General features: G+C 47.7%; 1 protein-coding gene across 8 annotated transcripts in view; it reads left to right on the top strand.

The window, feature by feature from the left end:
• Positions 1-18,228, top strand: part of CMTM7 (CKLF like MARVEL transmembrane domain containing 7) — a 124,698-nt gene that overhangs the window by 29,782 nt on the left and 76,688 nt on the right. For 3 of the 8 annotated variants that reach the window (XM_070777302.1, XM_070777304.1, XM_070777305.1), the window contains exons 2-4: positions 8,300-8,473; positions 12,241-12,339; positions 15,918-15,999. In XM_070777302.1, the coding sequence (XP_070633403.1) occupies positions 8,300-8,473; positions 12,241-12,339; positions 15,918-15,999 (355 nt within the window). Of the gene's footprint in view, positions 1-8,299; positions 8,474-12,240; positions 12,340-12,805; positions 12,919-15,917; positions 16,000-17,589; positions 18,207-18,228 lie in introns of those variants that run through there. The other 5 variants (XM_019984078.2, XM_070777308.1, XM_070777303.1 and 2 more) reach the window with 5 other exon arrangements.

Consider the following 18,228-nt stretch of genomic DNA (forward strand, 5'->3'; position numbering starts at 1 on the left):
GGGGCACAGCTGGCCCCACTGCCCTGCTGTGTGACGTTCAGCAAGTCGCTTAACCTCTCTGTGCCTTATTTTCCTTGTAAGAGGACAACAGGATTTGCCTCCTAGAGCACTTATCCCTGGGCCTGGGTAGAATGCCGTTAAAGATCTCCACGAGGTATCATAAAGCGCCTTTTACAACTTTGTATGGAATTTTTTTGGCGGGGGCGGGGGGGGGAGGGGGCCAGTTCCATGCAGCTTGAGGGATCTTAGTTCCCTGACCAGGGATCGAACCTGTGCCCCCTGCAGTGGAAACGTGGAGTCCTAACCACTGGACTGCCAGGGAATTCCTCATATGTGATCTTTATAATACAAGAAAATAAAACAAATGAATTTTACCATGGAACAGTCCGTTGACACATGCCTTTCCATGAGCTGGCGCGGGCCCATTTTCTGGAGACTGGAGGAGGGGGTTTCACTGACAGGCAGGAGTGCGCATACGTGAGCCCAGGGCAGAGCTCAGCCGCAGCTGGAATATCGCAGTCTCCTGCTGTCCTCCCGCCCCCAGGCAGAGCCGCCGATGGGCCCGCTTACATCTACAGATACACTTCCCCATCACGGCATCATCAGCCACATCTCTGACTTTTTGAGCAAGCTCAGCTTTCATCTCCTGGGCTTTTCCAGAAAAGCCTCTTAGAGGGGGTCTGCGGCCTATTGATGTTGCCTTTCATCACTTACTTTCCCTCCTCCTGCCTGTGTCTCTCACTGAAACACTATTCCAAGGTCAGAAGGAAAGCCCTGCGAGAGGGTGGGGTGGTGACCTGCCGGCACCCAGCCCCGGCAGGCTCTCACACAAAGGTGCGTGGTGCCATCTGCAGCCAGACGTGAGCAGGGTGTTAGGGGACAGACCTGCTGGGGGGATGTCCCTGAGCAGTTCATCTCCTGAGCACCGCCTCTGGAAGCTTGTCCAGAAATTGTCTTAGACTTCAGATTTCCATTTGCTCTTTGAAGGAGACCCACCCAGCCTGAAAACCTGGGCCCACTGCCTGGCACGAGGCCATGGACCTCAGATCTGCCTGTATGAGTTTCCCAAGTTCTCAGAGGGTGACAGTCATTTCTCTCGGTGATGTTCAGTTGGTTTCATCTGCTGTGAAATTGAAACTCATGCTGCTTTCACAACACTCATCTCCTTTCTCATAGGAAGAATTCTGATAGCACGCAGTCAGAAAGAACTCCGTCTAGGGGAGAAGGAGTGGTTTCTCATCTGAGTGAAAGCCAGGCTGTCTCCAAACAGTGCCATGGCAGGTCCGAGAGACATGGCTTTGAGTTGAAGGTTCTTGCAACGTGACTTTTAAACCCCTGGACATTTATATTAGATGACTTATTTTCAACTTGCGTGACAGTTTGTTATAAAAGAACAGATTGGGAATTCCCTGATGGTTAAGACTCAGAGCCTTCACTGCCAGGACCTAGGTTCAGCCCACAAGCCGCATGGCACAGCCAAAAAAAAAAGAAAAGACCTTTATGAGAGGATCTGGAGAATTCCCAGGGATGGGGGAGCTTGGTGGGCTGCCGTCTATGGGGTCGCACAGAGTCGGACACGACTGAAGCAACTTAGCAGCAGCAGCAGAGAATTCTATGAATAGAGGAGCCTGCTGAGCTACAGTCTGGGGGGTTGCAAAGAGTCGGATGTAACTGAGCAACTAACACACACACACACACACAGGAGGCTGCCAGAGAAACAAATGAGTCCTTTAGGTGGTATCACACTGATATTACTCTAAACAGAACCGATTGTGTCTTCCAGAAATTCTCCAGCCTGCTTCACTTCAGTTTCTCTGAGTTCAGACTTTTTTAACTGGGAACACGAACAGGTCCTAATAGATAAACAATAAGGACTTAACAGGGAACTATATTCAGTATCTTATAATAACCCATAATGGAAAAGAACCTGAAAAAGTATATATATATATATAAAACTGGTATATATATCAGTTGTCCACATCCCAGCTCTTTTCTCTCCGCTGTCTGTTCTTTCTCTTGCTTCACCCTTCCGCATGCGCCCTGAGTGTCCGTCTGGAGGATTCAAGGCATTTGCAGAGGTTACTCACTGGCCCTGGAGGAGTTCCTGAAAAGCCTAGAATAAAGTACACTAGCTAAGATGCTGGCTGGCTAAAGTAGCAATGATGCCTCCTTGGGCAGAAAGGAAGCTTTTGGTAGCACGCACGAGTATACACCATCTGCCCTCTAAACGAGATTGGCCAGAATCGGGCTTTACGGAGAAGACTGCATGACTGGCGGCCTGAGACCCAGGGATGAGAATTCGGGAAGTCTTATTTCATAGTCAGGGTTCCCAGAGAAGATGGAGATGGGTTGGGGTCATAGAGCAATCGTGTGCTTCTCGGCTCAGCCCTGGGGCTCAGAGGGGAAAACCTGCCTGGGCCCCTTCTGTTGCTTGGGGAAACTTACCCGTGTGTCCGCAGACTCAGTCCCAGATAAAGACTGGTAAAAATGATTCTAATCTGTGCATTCAATGAGGTGCAAAATTGCTTCTCCACCTCGAAATCACACTGCATAATCCTGGGTTATTTGCATTTTAAGTGAATTAAACCACCCCAGCCTGTGTGAGAGGATCCATGCCAGGTGGAGGGACCCCCCACCTCACTCCCCAGATAGAAGAGGGCTGGAAATGGGGGGATGTTGATGGAGCAGCCGAGCTCTGACCATCAGGCACACTCCTAGGTGAAGCAAAGACTCCCTTTGGAGCTTTGAAACAGCCTCAAGGCGTGAATCATTATATCATCCGTGGCCAGTGGGCTGGAGAGGAACCGAAAAAATGAAAATCCTCAGGCTGCTCATTAGCGAAGGGAAATATGCAAACATTGAGGGTCTCCATGTGTCAGGGCCACATTCTTCTGCTTTGATCTGTTAAGTAGAACACTCTTCATGCCCACTTTAGGCCTCAAGCTGAACTGTTCTTTGCTGGCTGACGTCCCTGTAACCTAGGCCCCTGATAGAATGCTAGAATGAGGAGCTTTAGAAAACAGCGTTTTTAGCATTGGCCAGCCTTAGATTTCGTGATTGAATTCTCTTTATAGCTGCTCACTTTCTGCAGCGAGGTTTCCCCACGGCAGCACAGTAGCTTGAGGGCTACACTTGAAGCTAGATAGTTCTTTATTATGGGGACTGTCCTGTGCATGGAGGGGTGGCAGCATCCTCCCACCACACACACACACACACACACACACACACACACACACATACACACACACTGTGACCACCAGGAATGTCTGCAGACATCACCAGCTGTCTCATAGAACACAACACGCCCTTGGACAGTCACTGTTCTGTAGGCCAGAGGCAGTAGGAAAGATTTAACCTTTGTCCTAAATTGGTTGTGCTTTTAATATTGACCAGACTTTACATACGTTTAACACCTGTGTGTTATCAGTTCATCCCCATTTGGGGTGAGCAAGACTTTCTTCTCTGTGAGTGGCCTTCACAGAAACTCAGCCTTCTCTTCCCTCTTCCAGTCTGCCCTCCCATGGTATTCTTTTTTTTTTGGCCATGCCGTGCAGCATGTGAGATCTTAGTTCCCCAACCAGGGATTGAACCTGGATCCCCTGCATGGGATGCATGTCATCTTAACCGCTGGACCACCAGGGATGTCCCTCCCATAGTATTCTTATGTTGCTAATAATTGACCCAACCTGCTCATTCATTACTAGGTCACAAGTTTATTACTTCTGCACACTCATTCATTCAGGTAACAATATACTTAGTGAGTTCTCATAGCAGGCCCCGGGATGCCGGGGGACGGGGCGTGGAGCAAGCAACACCTTGTAGCCGGGATCCCCACACGTTTGATGATGCGTCTGGCCTCCTCAGCTCACTTGTGGTCAGGGCTTACATTTTGGAGAGCAAAACTGCATCCAAAGTGGAGGTACATGATCCCTGGAACCAGACAGTCTTAGGATTCAGATCCATCCTCCACTGCTTACAAACTGGGTGTTAGTCACTCAGTCGTGTCCAACTCTTTGCGACCCCATGGACTGTAGCTCACCAGGCTCCTCAGTCCATGGGATTCTCCAGGCAAGAATACTGGAGTGGGTAGCCATTTCCTTCTCCAGCGGATCTTCCCAACCCAGCTATTGAAACGGGTCTCCTGCATTGCAGGCAGATTGTTTACTGTCTGAGCCACCAGGAAAGCTCTAACTGGGTAGCCATGGGCTGATGATGGAGCCTGTCTGCCTGCATTTCCCCAAAAGCAGACATGGGGGGGATTTTGCTGACTCGGCAGAGTTCTGGACCGTCGCAATGAGATCATGTACATCAGCCAGTCAGATCAGATCAGATCAGTCCCTTAGTTGTGTCCGACTCTTTGCGACGCCATGAATCACAGCACGCCAGGCCTCCCTGTCCATCACCAACTCCCAGAGTTCACTGAGACTCACGTCCATCGAGTCAGTGATGCCATCCAGCCATGTCATCCTCTGTCGTCCCCTTCTCCTCTTGCCCCCAATCCCTCCCAGCATCAGAGTCTTGTCCAATGAGTCAACTCTTCGCATGAGGTGGCCAAAGTACTGGAGTTTCAGCTTTAGCATCATCCCTTCCAAAGAAATCCCAGGGCTGATCTCCTTCAGAATGGACTGGTTGGATCTCCTTGCAGTCCAAGGGACTCTCAAGAGTCTTCTCCAACACCACAGTTCAAAAGCATCAATTCTTCAGTGCTCAGCCTTCTTCACAGTCCAACTCTCACATCCGTACATGACCACAGGAAAAACCATAGCCTTGACTAGACAAACCTTTGTTGGCAAAGTAATGTCTTTACTTTTGAATATGCTATCTAGGTTGGTCATAACTTTCCTTCCAAGGAGTAAGTGTCTTTTAATTTCACGGCTGCAGTCACCATCTGCAGTGATTTTGGAGCCCAGAAAAATAAAGTCTGACACTGTTTCCACTGTTTCCCCATCTATTTCCCATGAAGTGATGGGACCGGATGCCATGATCTTCGTTTTCTGAATGTTGAGCTTTAAGCCAACTTTTTCACTCTCCACTTTCACTTTCATCAAGAGGCTTTTGAGTTCCTCTTCACTTTCTGCCATAAGGGTGGTGTCATCTGCATATCTGAGGTTATTGCTATTTCTCCCAGCAATCTTGATTCCAGCTTGTGCTTCTTCCAGCCCAGGGTTTCTCATGATGTACTCTGCATATAAGTTAAATAAATAGGGTGACAATATATAGCCTTGACAAACTCCTTTTCCTATTAGGAACCAGTCTGTTGTTCCATGTCCAGTTCTAACTGTTGCTTCCTGACCTGCATACAGATTTCTCAAGAGGCAGATCAGGTGGTCTGGTATCCCCATCTCTTGAAGAATTTTCCACAGTTTATTGTGATCCACACAATCAAAGGCTTTGGCATAGTCAATAAAGCAGAAATAGATGCTTTTCTGGAACTCTCTTCCTTTTTCGATGATCCAGCGGATGTTGGCAACTTAATCTCTGGTTCCTCTGCCTTTTCTAAATCCACCTTGAACATCAGAAAGTTCACGGTTCACATATTGCTGAAGCTTGGCTTGGGGAATTTTGAGCATTACTTTGCTAGCGTGTGAGATGAGTGCAATTGTGCAGTAGTTTGAGCATTCTTTGGCATTGCCTTTCTTTGGGATTGGAATGAAAAGTGACCTTTTCCAGTCCTGTGGCCACTGCTGAGTTTTCCAAATTTGCTGGCATATTGAGTGCAGCACTTTCACGGCATAATCTTTCAGGATTTGGAATAGCTCCACTGGAATTCCATCACCTCCACTAGCTTTGTTCGTAGTGATGCTTTCTAAGGCCCACTTGACTTCACATTCCAGGATGTCTGGCTCTAGGTGAGTGATCACACCATCGTGATTATCTGGGTCGTGAAGATCTTTTTTGTACAGTTCTTCTGTGTATTCTTGCCATCTCTTCTTAATATCTTCTGCTTCTGTTAGGTCCATACCATTTCTGTCCTTTATCGAGCCCATCTTTGCATGAAATGTTCCCTTGGTATCTCTAATTTTCTTGAAGAGATCCCTAGTCTTTCCCATTCTGCTGTTTTCCTCTGTTTCTTTGCATTGATCGCTGAAGAAGGCTTTATCTCTTCTTGCTATTCTTTGGAACTCTGCATTCAGATGTTTATATCTTTCCTTTTCTCCTTTGCTTTTCGCTTCTCTTCTTTTCACAGCTATTTGTAAGGCCTCCCCAGACAGCCATTTTGCTTTTTTGCATTTCTTTTCCATGGGGATGGTCTTGATCCCTGTCTCCTATACAATGTCACAAACCTCATTCCATAGTTCATCAGGCACTCTATCTGTCAGATCTAGGCCCTTAAATCTATTTCTCACTTCCACTGTATAATCATAAGGGATTTGATTTAGGTCATACCTGAATGGTCTAGTGGTTTTCCCTACTTTGTTCAATTTCAGTCTGAATTTGGTAATAAGGAGTTCATGATCTGAGCCACAGTCAGCTCCTGGTCTTGTTTTTGCTGACTGTATAGAGCTTCTCCATCTTTGGCTGCAAAGAATATAATCAATCTGATTTTGGTGTTGACCATCTGGTGATGTCCATGTATAGAGTCTTCTCTTGTGTTGTTGGAAGGTGTTTGTGCATTTTCTTGTCAAAACTCTGTCAGTCTTTGCCCTGCTTCATTCTGTATTCCAAGGCCAAATTTGCCTGTTACTACAGGTGTTTCTTGACTTCCTACTTTTGCATTCCAGTCCCCTGTAATGAAAAGGACATCTTTTTGGGGGTGTTAGTTCTAAAAGGTCTTGTAAGTCTTCATAGAACCGTTCGACTTCAGCTTCTTCAGCGTTACTGGTTGGGACATAGGCTTGGATTACTTGGTCATGGTGGAGAGATCAACCAGTCAGTACACGATAACGATGGGGTAAATCTTCCATGGCAGAACAGTCAAACTGAGACAGAAGGAAAAAAAGCCAGCAGTAACTAAGGACACGGAGAAGGCAATGGCACCCCACTCCGGTACTTTTGCCTAGAAAATCCCATGGATGGAGGAGCCTGGTGAGCTGCAGTCCATGAGGTTGCTAGAGTCAGACACGACTGAGCGACTTCACTTTCACTTTTCACTTCCATGCATTGGAGAAGGAAATGGCAACCGACTCCAGTGTTCTTGCCTGGAGAATCCCAGTGACGGGAAGCCTGGTGGGCTGCCCTCTATGGGGTCGCACAGAGTCAGACACGACTGAAGCCACGCAGCACTAGCAGCAGCGGCAACTAAGGACATGCCGCCTTCGTGGGCCTTTCCCAGAGTGCAGTGTGAATCTATGTTATTCATTAACCAGACCTCCTCAAAGCGGAGAGATGGACTCAATCTTTGAGAAGTCCTCTTTCTTCAGATTCTTTATAACTCTATGATTAATATATTTCTTTTCCGTCTCAAACAAGGGCCCACACTGACCAAAGGCTTATCTGTACATGCATAATTGAAAAAAACAAAAACACTTCAGCGAATTGTGTGCTCAATGCTGACCTGTCAATATGATACATAATTTCTTTGTCTCAAAAATGTATGAAACCGCACCTCTGACTTCTGCTCAGTGGAGGAGTTCGCAGAGTTTCTGAGAATCTGTTTGCCAGGCTATCATCCTCAGCTTGACTCAAATAAAATTCTCTTATCTGTCTTCTTTGCTGGATTGTTATTTGATTTCCTGTCAACAGTAACTTACTGTCTGCCAGCTGGTAGGTTATTTGTATGAAGGGACATCTTGGTGGGTCAAAAATAGTCAAGTATTGGCAACTTCCTAGGTCAGCCTAACATGTAAACCTGGGGGCCACTATCTGACCAACTCTGGAGGTTGAGCAGATAAGGGGAGTGGTCCTGCCTGGCTCTCTCCAGAATTCCTGCCTTCTCTCTAAGGTTGCACCCTGCTGCTGCATAGACTCCTTAGAGCAGACATGCCACTCCCTCCCATCCTCAGTGTTCCCAGGGGCTTGTGCATCAAAGCCTTGTCCTGTGGGGAAACTGCTGTTCCTTGCCAATTTGTGAGGAAGTAACCTCAATTGTGGCAGCTCCTCAGTTCCCTGTGGTTGGTTGTGTTCCTGTTGTTTCGTTTTATAAATCTGTCTTATCCCTGTGTTCATTTTATCTTATTTTGTTTTTTTGGGCATGTGGGATGTTAGTTCCCTGACCAGGGATCGAACCCGAGCCCCCTGCAGTGGAAGTGCAGAGTCTTAACCATTGACCTCCAGGGAAGTCCCTGTTGTTTGGTCCTTCGTGCCCTGGGTGCCCATCTCGGGTGGGCGTTCCTCTGATGTCTCCGTGTTCCCACCCCAGGCCACGCTGCTGATCGCCTTCATCTGCGTGAGGAGCTCTCTGTGGACGAGCTACAGCGCCTACAGCTACTTTGAGGTGGTCACCATTTGCAACTTGATCATGATCCTCGCCTTCTACCTGGCGCACCTCTTCCGCCTGCCCCGCGTGCTCACCTGTATCAGCTGGCCCCTGTCGGTAAGGGAGTGGCCCGGCTGCGCTCCGCCCGCACGGGTCAGGACGCCGGCTGGGCGCTGGGGCCCGACGCCCTTCCAGCCTACCCGCCCCGCCTCCTTGGCTGCTTCAGCCCTGAATTTCCCACTGCTGGGTAGCCCTCTCTGCCTCCGGTCCTACTGGCCTCTAAAACTCACCTTCAAGCTGCAAGAAGGCTGTGCTTCTCATCTCGATGCTTCTTTTCTCAAATGACAGAAAATGGGCTGTGTGGCGGGTTGGGGGGTGATCTGGAGGCGGAACGTGGAAGGATAAAGCTGATAGAGGTGCTGGGTATTTACACTGTCGTACGTATAGGATCTGTCAGCTGAAGTGGACAGGCAGAGTCTGAATAAAGATATCAGAAGTTGCTAAGGTTTCTTCTTCCCATTATATTATTTTTTAAACGGCTTTATTTACACCTTGGTGACATGTCATACAATTACCGATTGAAGTGTACAGTTCAGTGGATTTCCGTATGTTTTTAGACTTGTGCAACCGTCACCTCATTTTTAGAATATTTTCATCACCTCAAAAAGAAACCCTGTACCCTTTAGCTGTTACTTCCTACCCCGCATCTCCTCCAGCCCTGAGCTACTGCTAATTGACTTTCTGTCTCTATAACTTTTCCTGTTCTGGAGATTTCATGTAAGTAGACTCGTATATGTGGTCTTCTGTAACTAGCTTCTTTCACTTAGTAGAGTGTGTATCGGTTTATCTATTTATAGCATATATCAGTACTTCATTGCTTTTTATAGCTAACAAATAATCCATGGAAAGGATATACCATATTTTGGTTTTTTGTTGATTTGTTTGTTCGCTGGGGGTGCACCATGTGGCATACGGGATCTTAGTTCCCTGACCAGGGATCGAACCCATGCCCCCTGCAGTGCAAGCACGGAGTCCTAACCACTCAATCACATTTTGTTTATCCATTTATCATTGATGGATATTTGGGTTGTTTCAACCTTTTGGCAATTGTGAATCCTGCTGCTGTGCACATTTGTATACAAGTTTTGTGTATGGACGTGTTTTTATTTCACTTGGGAATATACCTAAGAGTGAGATTGCTGGGTCACATGGTAACTGTTTAATTGTTTGAGGAACTGCCCAGCTATTTTCCAAAGTGGATGTACCATGTTGTATTCCAGCAGTCTTCCCACTCGTTCTTTTTCAGGATTATTTTGAATTGTTGTAGTTCCACAAGAACTTTATAATCAGCTTTTCGGTTTCCACAAAGAAGTTAGCTGAGATTCTAATAAGAATGACATTGAATCTGTAGATAAATTTGGAGAGTCTTGCCATTTTAATAATAATATAAAGTCTTGTGATCCATGAGCATGGAAGGTTTTTCCATTTATTTAGATCTTCTAAAACTTCTTTCAACAATGTCAAGTAACTTTCAGAGTACGAGTTTTATACTATTTTTCTTCAGTGTGTTGCTAAGTGTCCTACCCTTTGTGATACTATTTCAAATGTAATTATTAATTTCATTTTCAGATTGTTCACTGCAAGTGGATAGAAATACAATTGATTTCTGTTTATTGATCTTGTATCCTCAATCGTGTTGAAATCATTTATTAGATCTAATAGACGGTTAGTGGACTCCTTAGCGTTTTCTATCTATGGGAGCATACTGTCTGTAAAGAGATAGTTTTACATTTGTTTGCAGTCTGGATGCTTTTTACTTCATTTTCTTGACTTATTGCAAGAAATTGAATGTTGAAGTGTCAAGAGCAGATATCATCTTGTTCCCAATCTTAGGAGGAGAGTATTAGGTTTTATCATTAAATGTAACATTAGCTGGGGTTTTTATAGATAAGTGTTAGTCACTCAGTCATGTCCAACTCTTTGCAACCCCATGGTTTGTAACCTGCCAGGCTCCTCTGTTCATGGAATTCCCCAGGCAAGAATACTGGAGTGGGTAGCCATTCCCCTCCTCCAGGGGATCTTCCTCATCCAGGGATCAAACCCAGGTCTCCTGCATTGCAGGCAAATTCTTTACTGTTTGAGCCACCAGAGATGATATTGATTTTCCAGGCAAGAGTACTGGAGTGGGGTGCCATTGCCTTCTCCCTCAAATAGAAGAAGTTACCTTTAATTTATTTGTCTATTAAGACAATCATGTAGGGTGATTAATCGCTTTAGGATTTTGTTATTGCACTGATTTTCATATGTGGAACTATCTTTGCATTCCTGGGGGAAATTCTGATTGGCTGTGATGTATAATTCAGTTTACATGTAGCTGGATTTGGTTTGCTAGTCTTTTGTTGAGCATTTTTGCATTGATATTCATAAGAAATATTATTGGTCTGTAGTTTTCTTGTGATGTCTTTGGTTTTGTTATCAAAAGTGTTTCCTTCTCTTATGTTTTTTAGAAAAGTCTGGGAAGAGTTGGTATTGATTCCTCTCCAAATGTTTGTAATTCTGCATGGAAGCCATCTGGTCTGGGCTTTTCCTGTGGGTAGTGTTTTTATTATTCATTCAGGTTCTACTATTTTAGATCTTATTCAGATTGAGTCATTTTCAGTAGCATGTCTTTCTAGGAATATCTCCATTTCATCTAACTTATCTAACTTATTGGTGTACAGCCTATCACAGTATTCTTTTAAAATCCTTTTTATTTCATCAGTAGTGATGTCTCCTCTTTCATTTCTGATTCTGGCCATTTGAATGTTTTTCCTCTCTTGTTTTTCTCCCCTTGGTCAGTCTAGCTAAAGTTTTCTTTATGTTGTTGATCGTTTCAAGGAACCAACTCTCGATTTCATGGCCTTTCTCTGTTGTTCTTTTCTCTGTATCATTCATTTCTGCAGTAATCTCTGTTTCCTTCTTTCTTCTTCTTGTGGGTTTTAGCTTGCTTTTCTTTCCCAGTGTCCTAAGGTGAAGGTTTAGCTTATTCGTTGAAAACCTCTCTTCACTTTTAATATATGCCCTAACAGCTACAAATGTCTCTGTAGAGCACAGTCCACTGTCGGTGGCCCTAAGCCCCAGTTCATCCTTCTGATCTGGTGTTGGTAGGGAAGGGGTGGCATGAGGAGAAGCATCCTCTTGTTGTCAAAAGACAGAGACCCCACCTCCTCCAGGACCTGCAAAGCCCGCATTTAATCGTGGAGAGTGAATGGGGCATAAAGAGATGGCCCTGTGGACCCAAGGGAAGCAAAGACGAGGTCAGCCCTTCCTGCTGACCCTCGGCAGTCTGGCCTGCAGGCATGTTTTCAACAGCCAAGAAGAGGGAAGAAAAAATGCGGGTAGAACTGGGAGGACTGTTGTCCACAGAATGGGGAGGCCCTCCAGGCAGCCATCAAAGCCAGCACGTTGCGAGCCCAGACCTTTCTCTGCAGCAGAAGCGAAGGCACACATCTCTCTAAGGAGCTTTGCTTCTCAGAGCTGGAACTGCACTGAAACACTCCAGCCTGGAAGTTGCAAGCAGCTCATTTGCTTGTTAGGAGCTTTAGCCAGAGGTCCAGGTAACCATGGACAGCCTGACCTCAGGAGTGCAGCCATCCTTAGGGGACCTGTCTGCTCACCTGAGAAGCATCTTTATCTTTGCCACCTCTCTTCCTGCTTGCCTAGCGTCTTTTCTCTCCTGCTTGGCCTCATCCTGGCCAGCTGTCCTTTCTTGTTGCCTGTGAGCTCCACTGCTCCTGCTGGGGTGTTACCGGGAGAAGAAGTGTCTCCCTCTCCCCCCATCCTTCTCTTTTGAGAACCGGGAGTGGAGCTCCCTACCCACTGGTCTGCTTTGTTTCTGCCCCCAGGAACTCCTGCACTATTTAATTGGTACCCTGCTCCTCCTCATCGCCTCCATCGTGGCAGCTTCCAAGAGTTACAGCCAGAGCGGACTGGTGGCTGGAGCGGTGAGGACGTTTCCCAGGAGGCGGCAGGGAGGAATTCCTATTCTGAATGCCCACTTTCTTCCTCACAGGGCAGCAAAGGGATTGTTCTCTGGGGCCTTTCTTTCTCAGGATCAGTCTCCACCTTGATCCACCAGCAGCAGTCCCCAGAGAGCCTGAAACTTGGGCCCATGGCAGAGGGTTTCAGGTGGTGATGGGCAGGGCTGTGCAAACTCAAATGGCCCCAGTGGCCCAGACCTCTTTCTCTTACAGCCACTCCTTAAATCAGGGGATAAGTAGGTTTTAATTCTCATGCTTGCCCTGGTCATTCGCTCGGGGCTGCTTCAGCCCTGTGCAGGGAAGGGTTCTGAGGCACCTTTGGGGCCCAGGGAACAGTCCTGGGATCAGCTATCCACCAGGAGTCTCAGCTTTGCTATTCCTGACTATTCTCAGTATTCAGGCCAGGAAATAACACTCCTGTACCTTTCAGAGGTGAAGACTGCCCACTGGCTAACGTGAACAGAAGTAGCATGAAGTGGACAAAAATAGAGCACGGTGGGAGCTATGTGTATTTATCACCCAGAGACGCACAGATGTGTCTATGTGAGTGTGAGTCACTCAGTCATGTCTTGACTCTTTGCAACCCCATGACTGTAGCCTGCCAGGCTCCTCTGTCCATGGAATGAATTCTCCAGGCAAGAATACTGGAGTGGGTAGCCATTCCCTTCTCCAGGGTATCTTCCCAACCCAGGGACTGAACCCAGGTCTCCCACATTGTAGGCACATTCTTTACTGTCTGAGCCACCAGGGAACCCACATGTGTCTTAGAAGCCACATATGGGAAGCCTATTTTTTAAAAGATCTATAGGTTCCTGTCATCTGATTTCTGATTTAGCTTATTGTTTATAGTTTGGAAGCCTGTGGGTTACAACCGATTTGCCTCACTTTTCAAATGAGTTTGAGGAGAAGCTGTCTGTGTGATAGTCACTCACTTCCACATGGAACTCAAAATCTCTTGACTTCGGGCTGAGAGCCAGTGAGTGCCTGGGATCCACCAAGGGGTGGAGTCTGCAGGGGGCAGAAGGTCCCTGCAGAGGGGCAGCCAGACCTCTGAGCACTCACGCCACTTGAGCTTAGTCGTTCAGTCGTGGCCGACTCTTTGTGACCCCATGGACTGTAGCCTACAGGCTCCTCTGTCCATGGGTTTCTCAAGGCAAGAATACAGGAGTAGATTGCCATTTCCTGCTCCAGCGGATCTTCCTGACCCAGGGATGCAACCCTCGTCCCCTAAATTTGTGCCCCTTAAGCCCCTCCCATTCCCCTTCCCCACCGTGGAGGTTAGTTTCCAAGAAGAGGCATGTTTCCCACCTGCTCGCTGGCAGATGAAGCACAGAGGAGATTCGTGCCCACCGTGTTTCAAGACCACACGGGTAGAGTCCCACTGGGTTTTCTGATTCAGGTGGCACATGACAGTATTAGCCCTGGACTCCCAACAGCCCCCACTTGTCCTCCACCTGTCCTGTGGGAACCAGCATGGACCTGGAGAAGCCAGAAGAAGTGAAAAGATAAAGTCCGTGCTATATGAGAAAGTGATGCTCTTGCTTAGGAGGCCAGGGCTGTGAAACAATTAACACACAAGGCCCTGTCGTCCAGAAGCACATTATGTAGCCCTGTAATAAACTGTTCAATTATGCAGCGCGAACAGTTGGGGAGCAGGACAGTGTATAATGTGCTAATTGTGCAGAACAGACAATGAGAGGCTGGGACAGGCTGTAATAGGCTGATTATGTGGTGCAGACAATTGGTACAAAAGGAACCAGGGAGATGGACAAGGGGGAAGAGGAGGCTGACGGGGGCTGGGAGGGCAGCCACGTGTGGGAACCAGCAGGCAGGCAGGATAGTCCTGCGCTTGGGTTGGCTGCCCTGGGCCATTCCTGCTGGACCTCTGGGAGCCCCTGGCCATGCACTTTGGGGGGCCTGTGGACACCTGGGCAAGGTGAGCAGAGAGGAACCCTGGGCTCAGACCTCTGGTCTGGCCTGGCTGACTCCACTGCCCTGGCTTAAAGAGTTGACCTCCCGTTCCTGCTTTCTTGAACTGCAAAAACATGGGGGGGAAGGTAACAGCTGCGCTCCCATCTGGCAGAGCTGTGAGGCTAAAGGAAGCCATGCATCTGAAGGGCTTAGGACACTGCCTGGGATGAAGTAATGCTCCATCAGCATTAGCACTTGCTGCTGCAGTTGCTGTTAACCAGAGGTCCCCAACCTCTGAGATCTAATGGCTGATGACCTGAGGTGGAGCTGATGTAGTAATAATAGAAATAAATGTAATGTACTTGAATCATCCTGAAACCATCCCTCTTCCCTGGTTCGTGGAAAAATTGTCTTCTCTGAAGCCCAGCCCTGGTGCCAAAAAAGTTGGGGACCTCTGTGACAAGTCGCAAAAGGCTACAGGCTTCCAAGTTCCAGGCAGAGACACCTGAGTCTGTGTCTGCTTCTCACTCCATCATTTAATATTCCTCCGTGAGGTCCTTTAAAGTGTTAGTGAAATTGTTAGTCACTTGGTCATGTCCGCGGAGAAGGCAATGGCACCCCACTCCAGTACTCTTGCCTGGAAAATCCCATGGACAGAGGAGCCTGGTGGGCTGCAGTCCATGGGGTCGCTAAGAGTCAGACACGACTGAGCAACTTTACTTTCACTTCTCACTTTCATGTATTGGAGAAGGAAATGGCAACCCACTCCAATGTTCCTGCCTAGAGAATCCCAGGGACGGGGGAGCCTGGTAGGCTACCATCTATGGGGTCGCACAGAGTCGGACACGACTGAAGTGACTTAGGATAGCATAGCAAAGCATAGTCATGTCTGACTCTTTGTGACCCCATGGACTGTAGCCCTCCAGGCTCCTCTGTGAAATTCTCCAAGCAGGAATACGGGAGTGGGTAGCCATTTCTTTCTCCAGGGGATCTTGTGACCCCGGGATCGAACCTGGGTCTCCTGCATGGCAAGCAGATTCTTTACCATCTGGGATAGTGAAGAAGCTAAAGAACTTCCCCACCAGGGAAGCCCGGGAGGTCCTTTGCCTACCACAAATGAGAAGGCTGCACAGGGCTGGGTGCTCACAGCGGAACACAGGAAGGACAGGCACGCTGCTTGAACTTACTTCAGCCTAATGTTACTCAACTTCTGGCTCCAGGACAGCTGGGAAGCCAGACAGAACAGAAAGCCTTTGTGGATGAAGTGCATATGATGCTACCATACCAAGATCCATTTGAATACTGAATGTTAAGAACCCCAAATAAAATGTACTGTTCCTCCTTTTCCTCTCTTATTAGTCCAGGATAAAGAGCGGGGGCACGTAGTTGTCTGGAGAAGAGGTGAGGGGTGGTGCCCAGAGGCCTGGCTGCAACCCAGTTGCCGGCCTGACTGGGGCCAGGGCATCACCCCTCTGGCTGCGTGAGGACAGGTGGCCAGGTCAGATGAGTGCCTGGGCTCCCTCACGGCCACAGCCAGTACAGGAAGCAGGCACAGGGACGAGCCGCTGGAGGGGCTGCCTGCGTGACTGGCCCTTGCCCTGGGCACCTCCTGGCCCCTCTCTCTTGTGCAGGTCTTCGGCTTCCTGGCCACCTTCCTCTGCCTGGCGAGTGTGTGGCTGTCCTACAAGATCTCGTGCGTGACCCAGTCCACAGGTGAGTTCTGGTCTGAATACAGATGACCAAGAAGGTCCCTGTGCTCAGGAATGGGAGGACATGAGCTCAGGAGCTTGGCAGTAGGGGACCACTTACAGAGCACCATCCTGTCTCCATGGTGCCCAGGGTCACCCCAACATTCTCATTCTCTTGATGGCAAAGCATTTTCTTTAAATGAGTTTCCTAATGACAAAAATAAAAGGTAGTATATTTAGAAAATAGAAATAAGAAAAAAAAATTTTTTAATAAAAACCATTATCACACTACCGAGAAATAGCACCTGCTGGGTGTCTGTCCCTTCAGCATTTCCTTGCTCTGAATACACAAAGAGAGAGATGTGCCTTTGTTTTTTGGGCCATGCCATGCAGCTTACATGATCTTAGTTCCCTGACCTGGGATCAAAGCCAAGCCCCCTTCAGCAGGGGTGCAGAGTCCTAACCTCTGGACCGCCCGGAAAGTCCCAAGAGATGTGCATTTATTAAAGGATCAGACTTCGTGTATGATTTTGCAAACTGCTCCTCTGCTCCTACCCAGACCCTTATCGGTCACTTTCTCCACATTATTAAGTGTCCTGCTCTGGCATCCGTCATGGCTCGGTGGTGTTGCACTGGCTCCTTTGCATGTCAGCATTGTAGTTTACTGAACTCGTCTCCTATTTGGGTACATTATATATATTTTTTTTTAATTAAAAATTCTTTCCTACTCAACAGTGCTGTAATGAACAAATGAACATCCTTGTAAATATACCCCCAGACACATAACCTAATGTTTTTTCACCTTTAGAATAAATTCCTAGAAATAGGATTGCTGGAAGTTGAACCAGTTATACTTTACTTCTTTCTTTGAATCAGCACTCTTTGCTCATTATTCTTTTCTTTGTTTTTAAAACATACATTAAAAATATCAAAGCACCTTAGAGAGTGCTTGCCACAGTAGAGCTGCAGTCTCCTTCTAATAGTCTGACTGGCAAAAAGCTAACAGAAGGCTGGGTGGACCGAGCCAGTCACCAAGGACCACGGGAGTAGGATTCCCTTTAGGGAAAATGTCCAGAATAGACAAATCCACAGACAGAGAGTGGAGTACCGGCTTAGGGCTGGGGGCAGGGGATACAGGAGTGACTGCGTATGTGTTTGGGGCTGCTTTTGGACACGATGAGACTGGCCTAAGATTGGATGGTTATACAATTCTGTGAATATAGTGAAAACCACGGAATTGCACACTTTAAATGAGTGAACTGTGTGGTAGATTAATTATATCCCTGTGAGGCTGTTTAAAGAAAGAATGAATGACGAAAAAAGAATGTGAGAAAGTTAATAGGTAATGTCTAAAAGTGATACATCAATCAACGTTGATATAAATATGTTAAATTTATGGAGGAAGACCCGAAAGAAATAGCTGAAGGAGCTAAAGTACCTCTGAGAAAGAAGCCTGGGGTGGGGAGGAGCGGGGAGGGGAATCTTTTATTTGGTTTTTACAAACGGACTAAAATAGCATAAAGTATTGGTGTGGGCAGAGGAACGCAGCGCATGCGCAGCCCTGGGGCAGCCCTGAGGACCCGGCCCCCTCAACCCTGCCCTTCCCTTCCCCCAGACGCCGCCTGACGCCCCCAGGGACCCCCAGCCCTGTAGGAGGCCCTGCAGGACGCGTGACCCCGCGGATGGAGGGTCATGAGCTGGCGACCCCAGAAGAAACCGGGGTCTCGGCCTCGCACCGGATCCCCCGGCTGGTAGGCGCGGGAAGGACTCTTCTTCCGGCTTCCAAGCGGGTCCAGCCTCTCTCTCCAGCCTTACACACTTCATCAGAGAATATTTCTCCCTGTCTGGGAAAGAAAAGCAACCGCCAGGAAAATCTGATCTCTTCCTCCAGCTTTAGAACTGCCTCAGGGACTGATGCCCGCCCCCCAACCCCACCCCCACAGCCGCACCCCCCCACCTTTAAGGTGATGGGGGGAGGGGATTCTGAATACTCCTGTGAAGCCTGTCCCTCTCTCCAGCCCTCGGGAGGAGCACTGCCTTAAATTCTCTTCGGACAACACAACCATCATCTAATTTATCTCGCTTGGAAATCCGGTCTTGAAGGCACCCTCTTCCTTGAAAGTGAAGCCTCGTGGTAGCACCATGCGGTCAGCCAGTCACCAGCTAGGAAGGTGTCACGGGCCCTTTCCCATTGTGTATGTGTGTTTTTAAATAAAATGTTGACTTGGCCAATTGCAGGAGTTCTTATTAAATT

Source organism: Bos indicus, chromosome 22, assembly GCF_029378745.1.
Source record: "Bos indicus isolate NIAB-ARS_2022 breed Sahiwal x Tharparkar chromosome 22, NIAB-ARS_B.indTharparkar_mat_pri_1.0, whole genome shotgun sequence".
Classification (NCBI taxonomy): Eukaryota; Metazoa; Chordata; class Mammalia; order Artiodactyla; family Bovidae; genus Bos; species Bos indicus.